The sequence below is a fragment of the Camelina sativa genome, chromosome 12 (assembly GCF_000633955.1).
Source record: "Camelina sativa cultivar DH55 chromosome 12, Cs, whole genome shotgun sequence".
Taxonomy (NCBI): Eukaryota; Viridiplantae; Streptophyta; class Magnoliopsida; order Brassicales; family Brassicaceae; genus Camelina; species Camelina sativa.
In genome coordinates this window covers 4628426-4647862 of record NC_025696.1, presented here as the reverse complement: position 1 = coordinate 4647862, position 19437 = coordinate 4628426, and the positions used below count along the sequence as shown (strand labels likewise).

The window sequence follows — 19437 nt, the reverse complement described above, 5'->3', positions numbered from 1 at the left end:
AAAAGCCAACACCTAAGCACCAACACTCATCTTTCATCTTGTAAAATTGACTTTTTGTGGCAAATATGCAAATTCTGACATGTTGATGATCGGATAGATTTACCTACACTCGATTTCAGAAGAGAGAGAGATCACTCAGATCAGAACTTTGCAAAGATTAATATTAGAATATGGGTTCAATCAACTTAGAAACTCGTCGATTTAATCCCAAAGCACAAAAGCAAAATAACGAGGAAAAAAAAAAACACCCAAAAAGCAAATTTTATCAGGACAGAGAAAGCAAAAAAAAAAAAAAAAAAAAAAAAAAAAAAAAAAAAAAAANGTGAAGAAAACGAACGACAAAACCCAATAAGCAGCGATCGAAGCTAACTAAATAAAACACACAGAAGAGCGAAAGCTCTCAGACATTCAAATCTGAAAGCAATACTAAAAACAAGTCACGAAGATTGGAATCGGAGCAGAAGCAGAAGCAGTATTACTAAAGAAATCGTTGGGTTAGTGTCGGAACTGGGGAAGTAGTTTACTTGTTTTGTTGGTTCCGATTTGTGTTTTGTCTGAATTCTCTGGTCAAATCTTTTTATAGGCTCAAAAAATCCCAAAACACTTGTTTTTCGGGCTTACACAAGCTTTTGGGTCCCGCTTCTCATTGCCCCGCTTCTCTTCATCTTCAATTCGAAAATTCGAATCTGTTATTGCTCTGTTCTCTCTAAGCTCCAATCCAAAGTCCTTCCACTGATCTCGATTTGCTCCTACTCTGAAAATTTCGGGAATTCTCTCAACTTCATAGCATCTGAATTGGGCGTGAATTAAATTAAAAAAAAAATGCTGGGTTTTTTCTGCTCTGATTCAGTTTCTTCTTCTTCTTACCCTCTCGTGAAGTTTAGTTGGTGATTGGTTCTTCTGATGGATTGATTTGGGTATCTCCAAGCTAGGGTTTTTTAATCTATTCTGATACTGAATCAGCAGCCGAAGTTGAATTTTGAGGTTCTTGGTTTTGGTGGTGTAAGCTGGTTAGTAGATAATGACCCCTAGGGTTTTGGTTTTGGGGAGATGAGATTTGGATTTTGCATTTCTACTCCTCCTAGAATTACGAGTTCTGTATCGTTTGGAGAATGATACTGTAGTGCCCTGTACTAAAAGCTTCAGCTTGAGTTCTTGAAATGCTCCTGGATTTGAGTTTGAGGATAAACTAGAAGCTGAGAGGGTGCATTTTGTTGTGCACTCCCTCTGACTGTGTCGTCTAGTTTCGTTTTAGAAGAAGCAGAAGAAGGAGAAAGAAGTATGCAGCGTTTTCAAGATCCTAGGATTGATCTAACTGAGCTGAAAGTGCAAATTGTGAAGAAGATTGGGGTTGAAAGATCTAGAAGGTATTTTTACTACTTGGGCAGGTTTCTGAGTCAGAAGCTTACCAAGAGTGAGTTTGATAAGTCATGTTGCCGTCTTTTGGGGAGGGAGAATCTTTCTCTACACAACAAGTTGATTCGTTCCATCTTGAGAAATGCATCTCTGGCTAAATCCCCACCTCCACTTCACCAAACTGGTCACCCTAACAAGTCTTTGGTGCTTGGGAAAGAGGATGGACCTGAACAAAGCGGATATCTGATCCCTAACCATAAGAGGAATGATCCTGTTTGGTCTAATGGGGTGTTAGCAGCCAAGGTTAGGTCTGGAATATGTGACAAGGATAGGCCTAGTCCACTTGGCTTAAACGGAAAGGTTGAAAGTGTGTTGCATCAGCCACTTTGTAGAGAAGACAAAAGCGGTCCTTTTGATTATCAAAGATCAAGTCGATACGGTGATGAAAGAGACGGTGCATTTCTTTGTCCTGCTGACAAAATGAGGGTACCGGATAAGGGTCAGGTTGCAGCTACATGTAGCAGAGACGATAAAGCTCAAGAGGATCAAGGTAGATTGAATCTTTCCATGTGTCCTGTGATTGCACCTCTAGGGATTCCATTTTGCTCGGCTAGTGTCGGTGGGTCCCGCAGAACAGTTCCAAATTCGACCAGCGCAGATGTTATCAGTTGCTATGACAGTGGTGGATTGGCAGATACTGAGATGCTGAGAAAGCGGATGGAGAATATTGCAGTAGCACAGGGTCTTGGAGGGGTTTCAGCAGAGTGTTCTAGTATGTTAAATAACATGTTGGACGTTTACCTGAAGAAACTGATGAAATCATGCATTGATTTGGCTGGAGCTAGGTCCATGAATGGAACAACCAGAAAACAAAGTTTAGGCAAACAGCAGAGCCGAGACGAGATTATAAATGGGTTGCACATACAAACTAGCAACCAACCATCTGACATAACGCAAGAACAAGTTTCAGTGTCTTTGCTTGATTTTAGAGTTGCCATGGAGCTAAATCCGCATCAACTTGGTGAAGACTGGCCGTTGTTACGGGAGAGGATTTCCATATATTCATTCGACGAACGAGAAGGGGTGTGAAAGAAATGTTGGACACTGCAATTTGTCTGAGTAAGCTCTCTGGTCCAAAAACTGGCCGCTGATTTTCGTAGCAAAACGACTCTTAAGCTATGCATCCCCTGATGGACCTCTGATGGCTGAGCGACACAACTATGTCCTGCAGCTGCAGACTCGGGGCAGGTTAGTAGATATATAAATGAAGCTAAGTCCGAAGAGCCGAGTTCGAATATAAATGTATACGTGTTGTTGTAAGATCAAAAGTAATTTGGCCATCCCAGTGAGTTTCAAGCTTGGTGTGTAACACGCAGGCCGCTAAGGGAATCAAGAGAAAGTTTTGGCCGAGATATTGTGGGTTTTAGGAAGGAAGATACAAACAATCATGTAACAGTATTGCTCTCTGTATGTAACATAGTCTTAGAATTGTTTTAGATTTCATATCTTGAGGACACATTGACATCACTTTTACATTTACCTTACATTTTTGTTTTATCATTTCAATGGAAAAGTTATTGCAAATTCAATGAATTGCGTCATTTTTACATTCTACTGGTGTTGTTCTTTCTTGTTTCTTTTTTCCCCTACAAGGTATGGACATAAATTAGGAACCGTTTCAAATGAACCTGCCAAGTAATACTTGAGCTGAATAGCCTGAATTCCAAAGTGGGAAATGTCTTATGCTCTCTCGCTATGTAGATGCATGAAATTCAGTTTCTAAATCCCTTGTTGATTCTGCTTTCAGCTTCTCATCCTATCCTGTAAGGTTAATGGCTATCATTTTAGTGGGGTCATCATTGTTCGTATAGGCTGAGATACCAAAGCAGGTGAATTCTTTGCTTATCTGAACAAAAACTCCATCTACCGGCAAGTCTGCAGTTCCTATTCACTGAAAAAAATGCGTCAACTGCAGATACTACCCTGTAGATTAGCAAGTAGCCTACGAAGTTCCTATTTTCTGGTGAGCTCTTCTTCATCTTACTTCTCTTGTATTCTGAACTTGTCTCGCAGTGAAGAAGCTTGTCAGTTTACTACTTAAAATAGGTTGTTTGCAGTTTCATCACATCCAGATGTGCCTGAATCAGTTTCATCATGGGTTTTAGAGTTTCAACAGAATCTGTTATCCCCAGAGCTGGTTTATATGTCTCTTTCAGAAGAAGAGAAGGTACGTCTTAAAAATGCGTAGATGTTAACTCTCTATTGTCTTCTCTGAAGTCCTCTTTATGTTTTCCTCCCTGCACAAAACTTATTGCAACCAGAGACCCAAAGAGCCAAACTTTTTGTTGCTTTTCAACAAATTGTTGGAGATTATGAATTTAAGATGATATCTTTCTTCTTTAAATGACATATTTTCCAACTCAACAACTTACATAACAGAAATAAACAGAAAATAGGCGAAAAGAAGAGACACAGGACAGTTTTCTACTTTTGTGTCATCAGACAAAAGTGATAGAGAAAGACAAAGCCAGTGTAAATTGGTATGTACACAAAGGAAATGGTGAGGCCCTTTTTAGGCGGGTTCCATTGTTGTTCACAGGCTTTAGATGAAAGAATACTAAAACGAACGAGGAAGAAGAAGAAGAAGAAAATATGGTTATTTAGAGGAGGTTTCGGCAGTAGCTTTGCAGATTGGGCACCAACTCTTCATCCGCAACCACTCCTGCACACACTTCACATGGTATGTATGCTCACAGTGTAGCCTCCCAACTTCATCTCCTATTGTATACTCTTCCTGAGAACCACAAAGATCAGAGTATGAAAAAATGTAGGGAAAAGAGAGAAAATATCTGATTTCACATATACATATCAGTTCTATATCCACTATCATGTCATCAGTGAAACGCCTGTAGTCATCAAAGATTTCCATTTCACTATGTGACGAAACCCATAATAATATAGAAAGTTTGGTGTTGTTCCCTTAGTTACAGAAACTCATGCAGATCTTACTGAAGATTTCATCAAAATCTATAGACTTAATTATGGCTAACAAAACATGATATAAGAGACAGACCTGGCAGATGCTACATTTGGCATCTTCCTTATGATCACTAGAACTTTTGGTGATAGACGCATAACTTGAAGTTTTCATCTGATAGATGCTTGTTTTCAAGCACTTTGATATTGCTTCCTCTGTGAGAGCAGTGCTTACTGTACCAATCCTATCTTCTAGAGCTAACAGTTCCTGTATTTATTCAAAAGAAAAGACAAAACGGTAAAAATACTATATCCCATAACGAGACGCCGGTTTAAAAGATGTAAAGATGAACCTCATATGACATGTTATCGATGTCAAGCCTCATGTCTCGGTGTTGGTCATGGAAGCTCAGTCCACCAAGAAGTAAACCTGTCTCCATGATAAGCAGATCCTGCTAAAGGAGAGGAAGACATGAGTAACAACAACACGTACCAGAATATCTGAAACTCAAAACATTTGTTTAAATTTGAACCTCATAATTAAGCTCAATATCTTGTTCGATCCTATCAAGTTCTGGCAAAATCTGCAAAAGCATCCGAGCAATAGCAAACACCGGTGTTAAAGGCATTGTCTTAAGCACTATTTGATGATTCTCAGACAAGATGTCAAGTTGTAGAGTAACAGGCAATGATTACCTCGGAGATCCCATCTAAATTGTAGCTGCGAAAACTGTCTTGAAAACCAGAGAACAGATCCAAAGAGACAGGAGAATTGAGATTGTTTGATGTTTCAGTCTGAGACATCTGTGTTGCCCTGATAGAGGATAAACCATCTCTACCATTCCCTCTGTTTGAGAATCTAATGTGACTATTACTTCTATTTCTCTGACTCCCAACTAGAGCAACATCGTTGTCATCATTCAAACTGCGGTGTCTATCCCGTCTACTACCGGAAACAGAACCTCTAGGAAGACGTCTCATTTCAGCTGGTGGTTCTGTTACATCCTTCCCCTTAGCTGCGGAGGAGCTAGAACTGCTTTCTCCATAAACTTTTCTCTTATTGATCGTATCTACCTTCCGACTGAATCTTTTGTCCAATCCAAAACCACTTGGAATGACACCAGATAACAACGGGCTGCAGCCTCGGTTTGCAGATGTTGACTGGTCAGAGGAACCAGGATGAGACTCATGCTTGCTCAACCCAAATCTCTGCCTAAAACCTCTCTTGATTCTTGAGCTTGATGGCAAGTTTGAGCATTCCCCTTCAGGTGTTTTAACTTTTCCATAAACAAGTTTATTGTTAACTCTCCTTTTATCTCTTCCAAGAGCAACATCCAAGACTTCTGTCTCTACCTCGTTTTCGCTACCTCTGCTGCTCTCTGATGAATCCATGGACGCCTGAGACAACGGTTGCTTCTCAGTTTTCAAAGAAGAGGAGCTAGAGCCACAAACCTTAGAGGAAGTTCCAGTTACTTCTTTCCCGTTAGGCGAAGAGCGGTATGTAGACAAAATAGATTTCTGTTTCTTATCTGAGCAGCCAACAAACCGAGTAAAGTTCATAGATTTTTTCTCATCGCTAGAAAAAGGAACCTTGCAACTATTGCTGATAAGTCTCTCTCTGAAACCAACACCACCACCCTTCTTAGAGTCAGGTCGCACCTCAATGGCTCTTTTACCCGACCACCTATCCATGAACTTTTCCAAAGATGCAATTACCTGTAACACAAATAACGAGCAAAAGATCACAACATGATCTTCAAAAAAAAAAAATTCTACATAAGATTCTTGTAATGAGGACCTGAACAATAAATAGCCAAACTTAAGAAGAGCTTCAATCACAGAAGTAAGTCCAAGATCCTATGGAAACAAAAGCATAAAAATTAAAACTTTTTGATAAGATGATTCAAAGGATGAAGCTTTTCAGTGGTCAATGTAGAATCATCTCGAAAATGAACATGAACTGATTTAAAACAATCAAAAGTTTTAAACATGAAGAGAAACAATTCTGAACTAACATCTTCCATGTTTTTTGTCTTTTCATAAAAATAATTCGAAAGAAAAACAAAATACAGAAAATGTATTATTTTTTAACCTGGTCTTAATTCAGAATCAAGAACAGATACATCATTAATTTCCAAACATCATAAAAACACAAAAAAAAAAAAAAAAAAAAAAAAGTCAATTTGACATGTATATATTACCACACCTCCCTAAAGATTTATTCAGAGAGAAACAAAGCATGATCATTACCAAGGAAAAGGAAAGCTAAACTCTTTTATCTTGTACGATGATTACCTTTTCGATTTCTTCCTGCAATTTGATACAAATGAAAAAAATAGAAGAGCGTTTTGTTCTGTTCTTCTTGTTGTTGCCGATATTTTCTCTTCGGTTTTTAAGTTGTTTTCTTCTTTTTGGGGAATTTGAGAATTATAAATCAAAGTAGTATTTTTATTTTTTTATTCCATAATGACCTTAAAAATCGATTTCTTTTTTCCATTTAAATAAAAATATCAAAAAGAAACGAAAAGAATCTGAGTTGATGAAGACACGGAGAGATCCTCGCCGTCTATAATGGGGTCGGAATATCTGACGGTTGGTAAAGATTGCGACGTCTCTAGGTTGATTAGTGGTAGACTGGTAGTGGTGGTAGAGAACTAAATAATAAGTTGGTAAACAAAAGTTATTATTGTAACCAAAATCTTTTTTTTTTTTTTTATTTGGTCAGAAGATTACAAACATTTTAGCATGAGAGAATTTGGAAGAAGACCCCTTCTTCTTCTTCTAAGTAGTATTTTATTTGGTGATGATGATGATGATGATGCACGACTTAAGGATAATGTTGTTTACTTATCTGTCCTCTATTATAGCAACAAACTTTTCTACTAGCCTTTATATGTATCCTTGATTTTGTAATTTTTAATCTCTCATTTGAGTGTTTTTTCTTTCAATTTTTTTAAAAAAAAAAAAAAAACAGGTTGTATTTGTGACTTTATGGTAAAGCAACAAAATTCTTTAAATAATTTTTGGATGGATTCAAATAAAACTTTAGTTGACGTATATCAATTTAAACAAACAAAAATAAAGGATTGGAGTTTAAACATAAAGTATATATTGTTATACATACTAGAACTGAAATCTTTTTTTTTTTATGTTTAATTTGGTGTGTAAAAAATTATATGCTTTAAAAAACCTATTGAGAAAGAAAATCGGGCGAGTGGTTTCCACGCGCGGCGATTTTTTCTCTCCCAGATTCTTCTTCTTCTGATCACAACCTCTTGCTCCGTCGCTGGGGGTTCTCCGTCGATTCCGGCGACGACGAGAGCCCAAGGCTTATGGCGCTTCATCGATTAACCGCTGCATCAATCCGGTGAAAGATTCGTGGTCAAAATCAAGGGAGCAGTGGAAGGGAGAAGCTTCCTCGACACACCAACGGTAAGAGCTCTATCGGCGGTGGTGCGACGAGGAGTAGAAAAGGGAGATTCACGGCAAGGATCGAGAGAGAAGGTGGTTAGATCTGAAACTCGGAGATTCTGGAGGTTTCTCAGGGTTGTTGTTCGATGGGGGAGGTCGTCTACGGCAAGGAGGAGCTAAGCCACCGTCGAAGGGTTCAGATCTACTCCCTACCGCCTATCTCTTCTCACATGTGAGCCTGTTTCTCTTCGACAATGAAAGCTCGGCTCTTTTCTTCCTCCTCGAAGCTGCTCTACGGTGGCGGGATGGCAACGGATCTTGGATCACCATCTCCGTTTGACTCGCGTCGTCCAGGCTCGTCGGAGGACCTGTTTCGACGAGCATCCGCAAAATTTTGGGCGGCGGCTGCAACTGTGTTCTTCAGTTGCAGAATTAGGGTAAACAAAATCCGGTTTGATTCCGGTTCGTGTTTTAAACCCGGGTCAATTTTGATTCACGGTTTTTTATTTGGTTTGATGTAAGCGGTTCGTGTTTTAAACCCGGAAATAGCCCATTGGGCATTTATTTATAAAATTGAATACCCTTTAACAAAAAAAAAAAAAAAATTATATGCTTTTCTCATTCAGAATTTGAGAATTGTTATCTTCAACAGTGTAGCTATAGGTCATGCATATTGCATATGCTGTTGTTCGTCATGATATGAGCTGATTGTAAGAGGAAGAAGGACACAATAGTTTTTTTCTGATTGCAAGAACAAGCAGAAAGGATACACAGCCTTCTACGACAACCAAAAACACATATACAAACTGAAAATTGTAGACATAAACAAAACCAGAAATAGTAGGGGAGCTAACACAAGAGACTAGATTTTTTTGTCATAAAGACTGACAATTATTGAAAACAGGGAAAACAACGCTTTGAACACATGGATGTGTGTATCTTAGCTTCATGGATATATATACTCGATCGTTTAGGCACTTTCAAGTGCAGGCTTCACAGAGCCCTAGGAGCAGAGAATAGAACATGCCTTGGTACATTTTTCAACTGCTCCATTCACAATTTCACTAGCATCTAGTCACCAAAACAAGATTACAATGAATTATTAATTCATCACTTTTTCAACAACAATAGCAATAAAAATCTTGGATAAACTATTTACCTGAGTTCTTGAGAGTAGTCAAGGCAGTGCACACAGAGTTAGCACACCCCAGCTTGCAGTATTCATTGATGTTATCACCTTGGGTCAGAAATCCAAATCCATACAACTTGCATCAAAATTGGAATCTATCTTTGTAACGAATAACATAAACAAACACTAGGAGAAAAAAAATTGATTTTACCTGAGTTTTCGAGACTGTGGTAAATAAAGCCCTTCGGGCATAAATTATAGCTACCCATTTCTAGGCATCCAGTGGTATATAAACAAAAGCTATGGGAGATTTTCGGCGTCCAGTCGCAGATAGTGTAGGCAGTTCTAGTTTTCTGGGATGGGCAGCAGATCTTTGCTTCAACTTGAATTTGCACCATGAACAGACTCATCATGAGCACACTTAAAACTACAAATTTGCCTTCCATCTTACACTTGATGACTTGTTTGGTTACAAAAATGTAAGTAGAGAAAAACACTAACAATTTTATAATTAAGCTTGTATTGATGAGATGATATGATGATGAAACCAGACTTGCTTAAATACTAGCTCTTCTACAATTTGCCACCACAAACTTCGTTTGAGAAGAGGACTGGATTGACCACGTAACCACATGATATTTTGTTGATTGAAGAGGGAGAAGACGAAAGGTTAGATAGATATCCAATTAGTTACTTTTGGTGCAAACATGTTATAAGTTTCTTCGTTTTAACCAACTCTCTTGTGGCTGTGGAGGTTGTGAGTTTCAATTTGAATATTTTGTTGGGACCAAAATGAACGTTATCTTCTCTAGTAAGAATTATGTTCATTACGTGTTAAAAATTCATATGGATTGGATATTTGTTTGTGCATAATACGAAAATTACCATCTGTCAAAACATACTCTTAGAAAAAACAAGGCTATAGAGGAGGCCAAGGATTTACAATTAGATTTGATCAACCCTAATGATCGGTGGAGGAAATCAACATCCTTCTCGACCACCACGACCCATCTTCCCTTGGCCTCCTTGGACAAGGATGGTCAATTCCATCTCTTGTTGAGCCTTTTCCGAAGGTTTGAGGAGTCTTTGGGTTCTTTGTGTTGACGAGGATAAATCCAAGCTAACAGAATAATAATAAGAGTTTGAAACAAAGAAATAGAAGAGCTTTTTGTTCTTCTTGTTGTTGCCGATATTTTCTGTTCGATTTTTATAATTTTTTTTTTCTCCTTCTTTTTGGGAATTTGAGAATTATAAATGGGTCAAGTATTTAATTTTTACTCCATAATCAATGACCTTAAAAATCAAACTTTTTCAGTTTGTGTTTGTATTTTTCTCTCTTATACTCTCTTATACTCTCAAAAACTCTTGTATCTCTTATACTTTTAATTTTGGTGTATGAAAAAATTATATGCTTTTCTTATTCAGAATTTGAGATTTGTTAATCTTTAACCGTCTAGCTAAGTCATGCATATGTTGTTGTCATGATATGAGCTGCTTGTAAGACAATAATTTCGTTAACAAAAAAAAAAAAAGGTAATTTCCTAGGATACAATAGTATATTTTGCTATCATTTCATCCATATCTTTTGTAACTTGTAGGTGTTGGAAGCGGAAGAGCAATTTGCAGTTGGGGCATGATAGTACGAGGATCCTAACTGCAGGTAATGTGCTTTCTAATGAGAGGTCTTTAGTGCACTTCTGTTGTAATTGTTATATGAAGAACTATAACAAATCAAATGAAAAGCATGTTCAATTATGCATTATGGTGATGGAGGCCATTGGTTACAAGTCGGTTCCAATCAATGGTTTACCATTTGATCACAGGAAAAGTGGTATAATATGAAAGTGTTGTGTGGTTAGTGGTTACGAAAAAAAAAAATAACCTTTACCGTGCAAGCTTGTCCACCCTTAAAATGGAGCTGATGCTCTTAAATTGGGAAGTTAAAATGTGTTCGTTGCAGGTTGGTAGTATAAAAGACATTAAGAGCTTAAAAGCAGAAAGTAAAGGACTGATACAATTGAAAAAGGTAGAGGTTGAGTGGCTGAGACAAGACTGATGTGGAAGGATTTTATTGCAGCAACAGCCAAACTAGGACCAAGGGGCGTATCAGACAAGACTGATTCAGAAGCTTCATCTGATACTTATGTTTATCTTGTTGCGGAGCCTAGAGATTTGCCGTGGATATGAACTCAGTAATGTCAGCGGTAAACTTATGAAGGTATTGATAAGCTGAGGCAGGTTTCTACACTTGTGTTCTCTAATCTCAAAAAAAAAAAAAGATTTCTTCTGAAGTAAGTTACTAAGGCTGTGTTCAGATTTCTGGAGTGCATCACTGGACCACCAAACATTGTCTCAGCAATCAGTCATTGTCTGATTAAAGTATTTAGGTTTTTTTTTAAAAAAAATATTAAATGCTAAAGGCATTCCTTGTATATATAGTTTAAAACTCCAATGTTTTTTTCCTAAATATACTTGGAATATATATATATATATATATAGATAACATAAAAACACGATACTATATACAACCAATATTTTAGATATGAGGGATGTTTTTCTCTATTCCATTATCTCACTGTTTTTTTTTTCTTTTTGTTGAAAGAAAATACTTAACCATGATTTCACTATTTATATATAAATATATATATACTAGATTAGGACCCGCCCGATGTGCGGGTTTATAATTTTTAAAATAAAATTAAATTTATCAAAGAATATAAAGTAAATATTTTTAGTAAGTAAATAGAAACACCGAGGTGTCCAATGTGATATTTGATGTAAAAGATGTGACTATACGGTTGAAATTATTAATCACGTATTTATTTTGAATGTCCTCGTTCGTGTGAAGTTTGGGATTTATCTCTGACTCCGGTCTTATCAGAGGGTTTACCATATGAGTCGGTGTACTCGAATTTGGATTTTATTTTCTGGAGGGATGTCTCTCAACATGGTGATCCTGATCAACTTCTTCAATTACCATGAATTTTATGGGCAATCTGGAAGGCCATAAAAAAATCAAGGTTAAGAGATAGAGGCGAATGATATAATGACTCAGACTTTGGGCGATAATTTAGCCTGGGAATAGGCGCTCTCTTTTACGGTAGTCATGTCAGCTCCATCTTCATATTCAGATGTCCAGGTTTCTTCACCTCGGTGTCAGATTGATGGTTCTTGGGAAGCAACCAATGTGCATTCATGATTGGGCTGGTGATGTTGCGTTGGTGAGGAGCGAACCTTGTTGTTGGGGTCCAAATGTCTAAAACAGAGCCCCTCCCGCTGCATTCGGAGTTAAAAACGTTGTTGTGGGCCATTGAGCGGATACGTGCTGAAAGGATCACTTGTCAACGTTTTGAGACTGATTGTGTTGAGTTACTCACTATAGTGCAGTCTTCTGAATATTGGCCGTCCTTCTACAACTTGCTCGATGAGTTTAACTCGCTGGAGTCTTTTCCACTATTCTCCATCTCTTGGATCCCTCGTGCATCAAATACGAAGGCGGATTTTCTTGCTCGTGCTTCGTGTTCTCTTATCTCTGAAGTTTCTTTTGTAAATCCTTTCCCTCCGGTTTGGGCAGCTAACCGAGAAATTTCCTTTTAATTGTTTGATTGAAAAAAAAAACAGTAAATAGATACACTTTTAGTTAAAGAAAATAGATGTAGATGAGTTCAAAGTTATTAAAATAAAATTAAATTTAACAAAGAATATATATTTAGTTCTTTTTGTAAGTAAAAACAATATATAAAAGTAAAGAGATAAACTTTTAATTATAGAAAATAGTTGTTTTTTTTGCTATAATACACTAATGTATATCCATTTACAAATCTACTATCTACATCACCACTAAAAGTGTATTTGTACACACAAATATATTTTACTGTTAAAATATATTCTTTAGTCTTTACTACTACCAACAAATTGTCTTTATGAACACATTAAAGAATATATTTTATGTCTCTTTACTTTAACATTTGTGTAGTTACAAAACGCATATGTTAATACTTCTATCTTATATACTACACTAGCAGTATTTTTGAATAAATTATTTGATTGGTGAAAAAAATATGAGACAATCTATTTTTTTATGCTTTTTTCAACAATATTTTTCTTTGTGTAAATGTGGGTATTTACATTTTTTAGAAACAGTAATTAATTGTATAATTTTCACAACCATTTTTCTTATATAAAAGTTATATTTTTTCTTGTAAAAATAGCAACTTAAAATTAAAATAAGTAAACAATATTATAATTTTGAATTTTATGATATATATATATATATATAATTTCCTTATAATGATTTTTTCTAAATTTTAAAACTATTTCAATATTTTAAATAAAATTAGGTTTTCTTTTCTCTATTTTACTTTTATATAACACATTTTTATGGTAGGTTTTGAATTTTTACATTTCTATTTTTTATAGTTTTAATAAATTTAAAATTGACATGTGTCAACATCTGAATGATACAATTGACACATGTCACGATCTTGTTAATGAGTAATTTTGACATCAAACTTTATATAATGAGATAATAACCTTTTATCTATAAGATTTACACAATTAAATTCTTGCCATTTAAATAAATATCAAAATTTGAACTTATTATTTTTAATATACAAATTAATATTTAAAATATCTATAAAAAATTAGTATTCATAATTGAAATATTTTTAGATATTTGTTAAAAAAATTCTTGCGGATTATGCTATGGAATATGTTAGATAAATATGATTATATAGCTTTTTACAGGCTGGTTTACTAAAATACACCAGACGTATTACGTCAATTCTAACCGCGAAAAGAAAAATAATAATACAATCAATAAAAAATTATATAATATATATGTCTTAATCAAAACATATTAAAAATTTTTAAAACTACAACATATATTTAAAAAAAAAAAATTGTATGAGAGAGTTTCATATCCCTGAACCCAAAAAAAAAGTCCGTAAAATTTGTTTTTTTTTTACTCTTGTTAGTTGTTATTGATTTCTTTTCAAAATTTTGACTACTTAGCTTTGCGACCATATACATACATATATTTCCATAACTACGTTGCCACTCTTACGATGATACGTCTTCTTTGTGTGTTCATACTGTATTATATAATTGAGCAATTAATCACGTGAATCATCCATTAATTGTAACTAAACCTAGACTGTAGGTCTCGATAATCATCGACTGTAAACCTAAACTGTTTCATATAGATTAAACCTATTTACGTATGAATACAAGAGGTTTTGAAGCTAGAAGAAAATTGTTTTATTAGCGAGCTTTTTTATTGTGCATGCAAAGTCAATATGTTAGGAAATGCAAAGTCTAACCAACTCGTGACAGCATCTAGAATAACGGAATAAAAAAAAAAACAAAAAAGTCAAAGTCTCTCTCTCTCGGCATCGGCAAGCTAGAGGGCTCCACACACACTCATCACCAATTACAAAAGTACAAAGAAGGGCCGGGAACTAGGTAAGTGAACACACAAATTACACGTGTTGTGTTGTGTTATCATTCGTTGCTCTAAAAGAAGCGGAACTTAGAGTAAACGGACAAGGGAACGAGTCAAAGCAAGTAAGGTGGTGCAAACTCCACGCGCGACATTGATCTTTTACTATAAACCATTGTAAAGGATATGTTATCGGAAAATTACTTTTACTAGATTAGGTTATGACTTACGAACGAGTCAAACCAACAAACACAACCTTACTTTCTTATATGAGTGTTGGAATATTATCATATGTTTGTACTTTCTTATATCTCATAAAGGCAAGTGGTTTTTTTAAATAGTGGGGTACATAATAAAACCAGTTGTGAATTAGTAGTAACATTCAAACAACTTAGCTTGCCTCTAACTAAAAAGCCTGATGCATTTGAATCTGATGGCAAATTGGTCAAGTAAGGAAATTTTTAATGAAGATATATACTGTATTGTTTTTTCTCTTATTTTTTAATGAAGATATTTTCGAAGCAAAAGAAGAGAAAGAAAAAGAAAAGAAACGGGGGTTTGATAAGTGAATCTAAATCTAGGGTTTCGTCATAATCTGACTGCGGCAGCGAGAAGCGTTGATCAAGGATTCAATGGGGGAACAAGTTGACAAGAAGTTCACATGGGTGATTAAGAATGTTTACTCTTTGCAGTCGGAGAATATATATTCTGATATATTCGTGATCGGTGGATGTAGATGGTAAGAAGACAAGTTGTTTGTTCTTTCTTTCTTTTTTGTTTTAGTTTTGTTTTGTATTTGTCCTTCCAATTTTAGGTTATCAATGACTCTTTTTCGCTTGCAGGCGCCTTGTGGCAGCATATTCCAAGGGAATTATATTTAATGACGCTCTGTCTCTGTATCTGACGGTTGCTGATGTTGAGTCTTTGCCTTCTGGATGGAGTAGACACGCAGAGTTTTCTTTTACTGTAGTGAATCAAAGTTCTGAAGAACACTCCCAACTGCAAGATGTCTTTCGTGATTTTACAGAAACAGAAGGGTGGTTTGATGACAAGACTCCTGTCTGTGGTTTTGCATCCAGCTTTCCCCTTGGAAAACTTGATGCTAAATATGGTGGGTTTATACTGAATTATCAAGTCAAGGTTGTTGCAGAGGTGAAAGTTCTTGAAGCTATCGGCAAGTCTATCGAGGACACTACTACTACTACTACTCCTCCACCAGTAGAGGAGGAAGCTTTCACTAGTGTCTACGGGTTTCCAGTTACTCCGTCAGAGGTGGAACTTGTGACTCGCATGTTTGAAAACCACCCGGACGTTGCATCAAAGTGGAGACTTGAATATATCCCAAATACGAAGAGAGGACACATGTATAGCATAATCGACTTGATTGAGACTCTTGAAAAGCCGCTTCAAGATATCTCAATGTCTTATTTAGCTACTGCACGTTACTCAATGGTGTTCCACAAATCTGCTGGACTTCAGTTGGATTGGGTGGAGAAGAAGCTGAATGAGGTGATCGAAAAAAAGAAGGAGAAAGAGGGACTAGGACAAGTCGATACTACAACGGTGTTCCTCAAGTATGCTCGACCTCCGTTGGATTGGGTGGAGAAGAAGCTGAATGAGTTCAATGCAGAAAAAAAGATGGAGAAGGAGGAACTAGGACAAGTCGATATTTGAAGCCAAATCTGGCTTAGCAGCCAGCAGCACATATTGCTTGGTTTTGCTTTATTTCGTGTTTGTAAAATACGTGACCTTAAGTAAGGAACACACACTCTGCTTTTGAAAATCGGACACTTTGGTTTTAATATTGGTTTTAATATTAGATGATGATAGTTCGTTTTTGTGATGATCCCCTTGTTATTTAATTTTTTTCTGTAAAGAAAGATAAAAATGGCTGTTACAACTTACAAAGGATGATACAATCACACAATGATCCTTATTGATATGCTTCTTCAATTCTGTTTTTCATTTTTTTTCTCTTCGTTGTTGATTTTTTTTTTTGTTTTTTAAACGATTTTCTTTTTGTTGTTAGATCTTTCTTTTGTAACTTTTGATAGATCCATTTAATTTGTTGAACTGAACAAGAGGAAGAACAAAGCCGATTTAAATAATTAATTTAATTTAATAAATAACCAGACTAGCGGAGACAACAATGATCTGATCTCTGCTTCATGTTCGAAAAATTAATAAATAGAATTCAAACTAAAACTTTCTTCTATAAGAAAAGCTTATTCATTCAGAAGAAGGTCCATAATCCAAGAACAAGGCTGACGACGGCGAATGCGCCAGTGAGCTTAGCGGCACCACTAGTAGGAGCTACGGCTGGACCGTCGAATGGTGAAGGAGCTGGAGAGAAAGCAGAGTTACGAGGAGTGACGACAACTAGGCGTAGCTTCTGACCTTTTTGACAGTGACCCTCTGTTCCACTGATGAAGTAAACCGGACCGGTTTTGTCTAGCTTCACCTTTGTGTTCCCGTCGGTGTAGCTGGCTTTAGGGCTCGTGGTGTTGCACTTCTCGTAAGCTTCTCGTGTCACTTGGAGAACAGAGTCTTTACCGGCTTCGTACTTGAAAACTGAAAAACAAACATGTGACAAAGAGTCAGAAACAGAGTATTTTAAAGATTACACAAAATCTCTAATTGAAATTATAAAGTTACAAAGTGAGGATTTTACCAATAAAGTCTCCGACTTTGAAACGAGCTTTTTGAGCCCATTCGTTGAAAGAGAAAGAAGCTGAAGGAGGGATCTTCCAGTCACCGGATTTTCCACCGACGGTAACCTCATTTGCATCTACGGACAAGAAGAATAAGAAAGAAATGCAGAGGAATATGGTAACTAGAAGAGATGAAGAAGAAGAAGCCATTGAATGTAAATTAAATACTCTCTCTGTGCTGAGTTTTAAAAAGACAAAAGTATTAGTGTGTATATGTGTTTGAGTGAGTTGGAGATGATGAGTGTTAAAGAGGATCTTGTGTGGGTTTTATAGAGGTAGAGAGAGACTTGGAAACTAGCCGTTAAAGAAAACGAAAACTAAAATGGGAAAAAACGTTAAATGTGAATGTATCCGTTGTGAGATGATAAAGGTGACGTAACGGTTAGGAAAGAGACAAAACCTGAACTCTTGAGTCGATTAGAAAGTGTTTTCACGGTCTTCTAGGGAAGACTGGTCAAGCTTAGCTGTTTTTGTTTTTGTTTTTACTTTTTAACTTTTACTTTTTGTATGCTAGTGGAGGAATTGGGTTTTGGTAATATTGGGCCTTGAAGGTGAAATAAAAGAGATATCGCCCAAAAGGCCCATAAATTTGTCCTCAAACATAATTGGTGAGATTAATTATAATTTTAAAATCAATCCAATATGGCACCTGGCTTAGTTACTTATTCCAAGCCATGACACCTGCCTAAATTGTTTATTACAGAAAACAATCAGAATCAGCTAGGTGTCCCTTATTGAACACATTAACAAACTCAAAGACACTACGTGTCTTCATGACTCATACCATGATACCAAAACCCTTACCTAAACCAAACTTGTTTCTTCTATGGTTAGTTAAGTCCCCCCAAAAAAAAGAGTGAAGAAAACGTAAATGGCAGGAGAAGAAGATTGGAGAAAAACTGCGGATACGACGAAAATGAGCTCGGAGAGTGTAAAAGCTGCCGGCGTTGAGTCATCGAAGAGGCCACCAGGAAGTAATCCCGGCGGTGTTCTTCACCAACGCCGTAACTTGCCTTATAGTTACACTACGATGGCTCTTGTCGGATTAGCTATCTCTGGTGCCGTCATGTACTCTGTTATGTATGCTAAGAAGAAGCCCGAAGCTAGTGCCACTGATGTAGCTAAGGCGGCCACAGGGACGGCGAAACCCGAAGATACTCATCCGAGAAAATGAAGAAAATAGTGCTATCTTTCTTCCTTCTTTTGCTTTTGTATTTTTGTTCTTGCTTCATGCTCAGTGTTCTTATGGGAACTCTTTATTTTCTTGTAATAAAATAACATAACGAGTTTAAAAAAAATAAAATTATACTATCAACTATGTGAGCAAGCAGGGAAATAAAATGGGAGGGGATAAAACAGAGAAATGTGTTTTTAGAAAGGTATTATTTCAGTGCGACTTCAAGTTTACCGAGAAGAGGCATAAATTACGATTTGTACTTGTTTTACAAGTATCATGGAAGATTAATTACGATTTGGGAAGACTAATATTTGCAGATCATTTGTAATCACTGATGCCTCTCACATCAATCGTGTCATGTATCTTTCTAAAATAGGGTCATTGTTGTGGGCTTGAGTTGCGTACTGATATTTTTGGGCCATATCCTAAAAGATGGGTAGCGCATGATCATGCATGGCATTCGAGGAATCTGATCCGGTTGTGCAATCTTTTGATTTGACTTTGATAAAAAGTTCTTAAAAAAAAAAATTGAAGTCTTAATGTAATAGAAAAATTCGAATGTTTTGCTTTTTGAAATTTATTTAGTTTAGGTTGATTTAGTTTTAGTGTAAATTCTTTTCTTTTAAAAGAAAACACATATGTTGAAATATTTCGAACAATTTGTGTTTTTTTTCTTCTTGAATATCGGCATCTTGAGTAATGTGGGCATCTTGATTGTTTACTGTCAAATAAAGGTTTAAGAAAAGAAAAAAAAAATACAGTAATCTTTGCAGTCAACTACAAAATTATGGCAAGTTGATTCTATGAGACAATTGGTGATTCGCATGTCTTTTAAAAACGGTGATTACCATAAATTAACTTGTCATATTGAAAAAAATTAGGTGAGTCCACTTAATGAACCAAGAAAGTAAGTGTATAGAAATAGGCTGTTAGGTAGAAACACTCATGTGCTGCTTTATGAGCATAAAACCTGGACGAAATTTTTCTTTTTTTTCTCTCCTCACCAACTGCACACATTATAATTAGTATTAATCAACATTTTCGTCCTTAAATCAAGTTGATCATCGTTTACTTCTAATCGGTTCGATTGGAACATTCATAGTTTTACTACAAAATTCGGTTCAAATATCCACTTTTTGCAATCGTATTGTAGCAAATTAAGTCTCTCGATGCTTCTCTCTTTAGGGATCTTTTTAGATCGAAGTTAATTTATAGTTAAAAAAAAAAAAAAAAAAAC

General features: G+C 36.1%; 6 protein-coding genes across 9 annotated transcripts; 3 read left to right on the top strand and 3 right to left on the bottom strand.

Annotated features, from left to right (window-relative positions):
• On the top strand, positions 324-2945 carry LOC104730146. Its single transcript, XM_010449253.1, has 2 exons — positions 324-494; positions 584-2945. The coding sequence occupies exon 2, from the start codon at positions 1282-1284 to the stop codon at positions 2443-2445; it is 1164 nt and encodes a 387-aa protein (XP_010447555.1). The 5' UTR covers positions 324-494; positions 584-1281; the 3' UTR covers positions 2446-2945.
• Positions 3725-6753, bottom strand: LOC104730145 (E3 ubiquitin-protein ligase MBR2-like). Of its 4 annotated transcripts, XM_019233385.1 has the most exons (7): positions 6628-6753; positions 6131-6189; positions 5029-6048; positions 4866-4916; positions 4686-4787; positions 4430-4600; positions 3725-4150 (listed from the first exon to the last, which is right to left on the bottom strand). In XM_019233385.1, exons 3-7 carry the CDS (start codon positions 6022-6024, stop codon positions 4013-4015), a joined length of 1458 nt encoding a protein of 485 aa, XP_019088930.1. In that variant the 5' UTR covers positions 6025-6048; positions 6131-6189; positions 6628-6753; the 3' UTR covers positions 3725-4012. The 4 variants fall into 4 exon arrangements, with proteins under 4 accessions (XP_019088930.1, XP_019088931.1, XP_019088929.1 ...); XM_019233386.1 differs by lacking the exon at positions 6131-6189 and having other exon boundaries at positions 5029-6086; XM_019233384.1 differs by lacking the exon at positions 6131-6189 and having other exon boundaries at positions 6628-6752.
• Positions 8538-9382, bottom strand: LOC104730144 (probable thionin-2.4). Its single transcript, XM_019233931.1, has 3 exons — positions 9084-9382; positions 8903-8980; positions 8538-8814 (listed from the first exon to the last, which is right to left on the bottom strand). Exons 1-3 carry the CDS (start codon positions 9316-9318, stop codon positions 8747-8749), a joined length of 381 nt encoding a protein of 126 aa, XP_019089476.1. The 5' UTR covers positions 9319-9382; the 3' UTR covers positions 8538-8746.
• Positions 14846-16083, top strand: LOC104730142 (protein RESTRICTED TEV MOVEMENT 3-like). Its single transcript, XM_010449248.2, has 2 exons — positions 14846-15051; positions 15155-16083. Exons 1-2 carry the CDS (start codon positions 14945-14947, stop codon positions 15984-15986), a joined length of 939 nt encoding a protein of 312 aa, XP_010447550.1. The 5' UTR covers positions 14846-14944; the 3' UTR covers positions 15987-16083.
• On the bottom strand, positions 16395-17155 carry LOC104730141 (early nodulin-like protein 1; the record flags this gene model as incomplete). Its single annotated transcript, XM_010449247.2, is given in 2 exon segments — positions 16395-16883; positions 16984-17155. Coding segments are annotated over 2 exon segments (510 nt in total), but the record flags the coding sequence as incomplete, so codon positions are not given.
• LOC104730140 lies at positions 17809-18341 on the top strand. Its single transcript, XM_010449246.2, has one exon. The coding sequence runs from the start codon at positions 17895-17897 to the stop codon at positions 18195-18197; it is 303 nt and encodes a 100-aa protein (XP_010447548.1). The 5' UTR covers positions 17809-17894; the 3' UTR covers positions 18198-18341.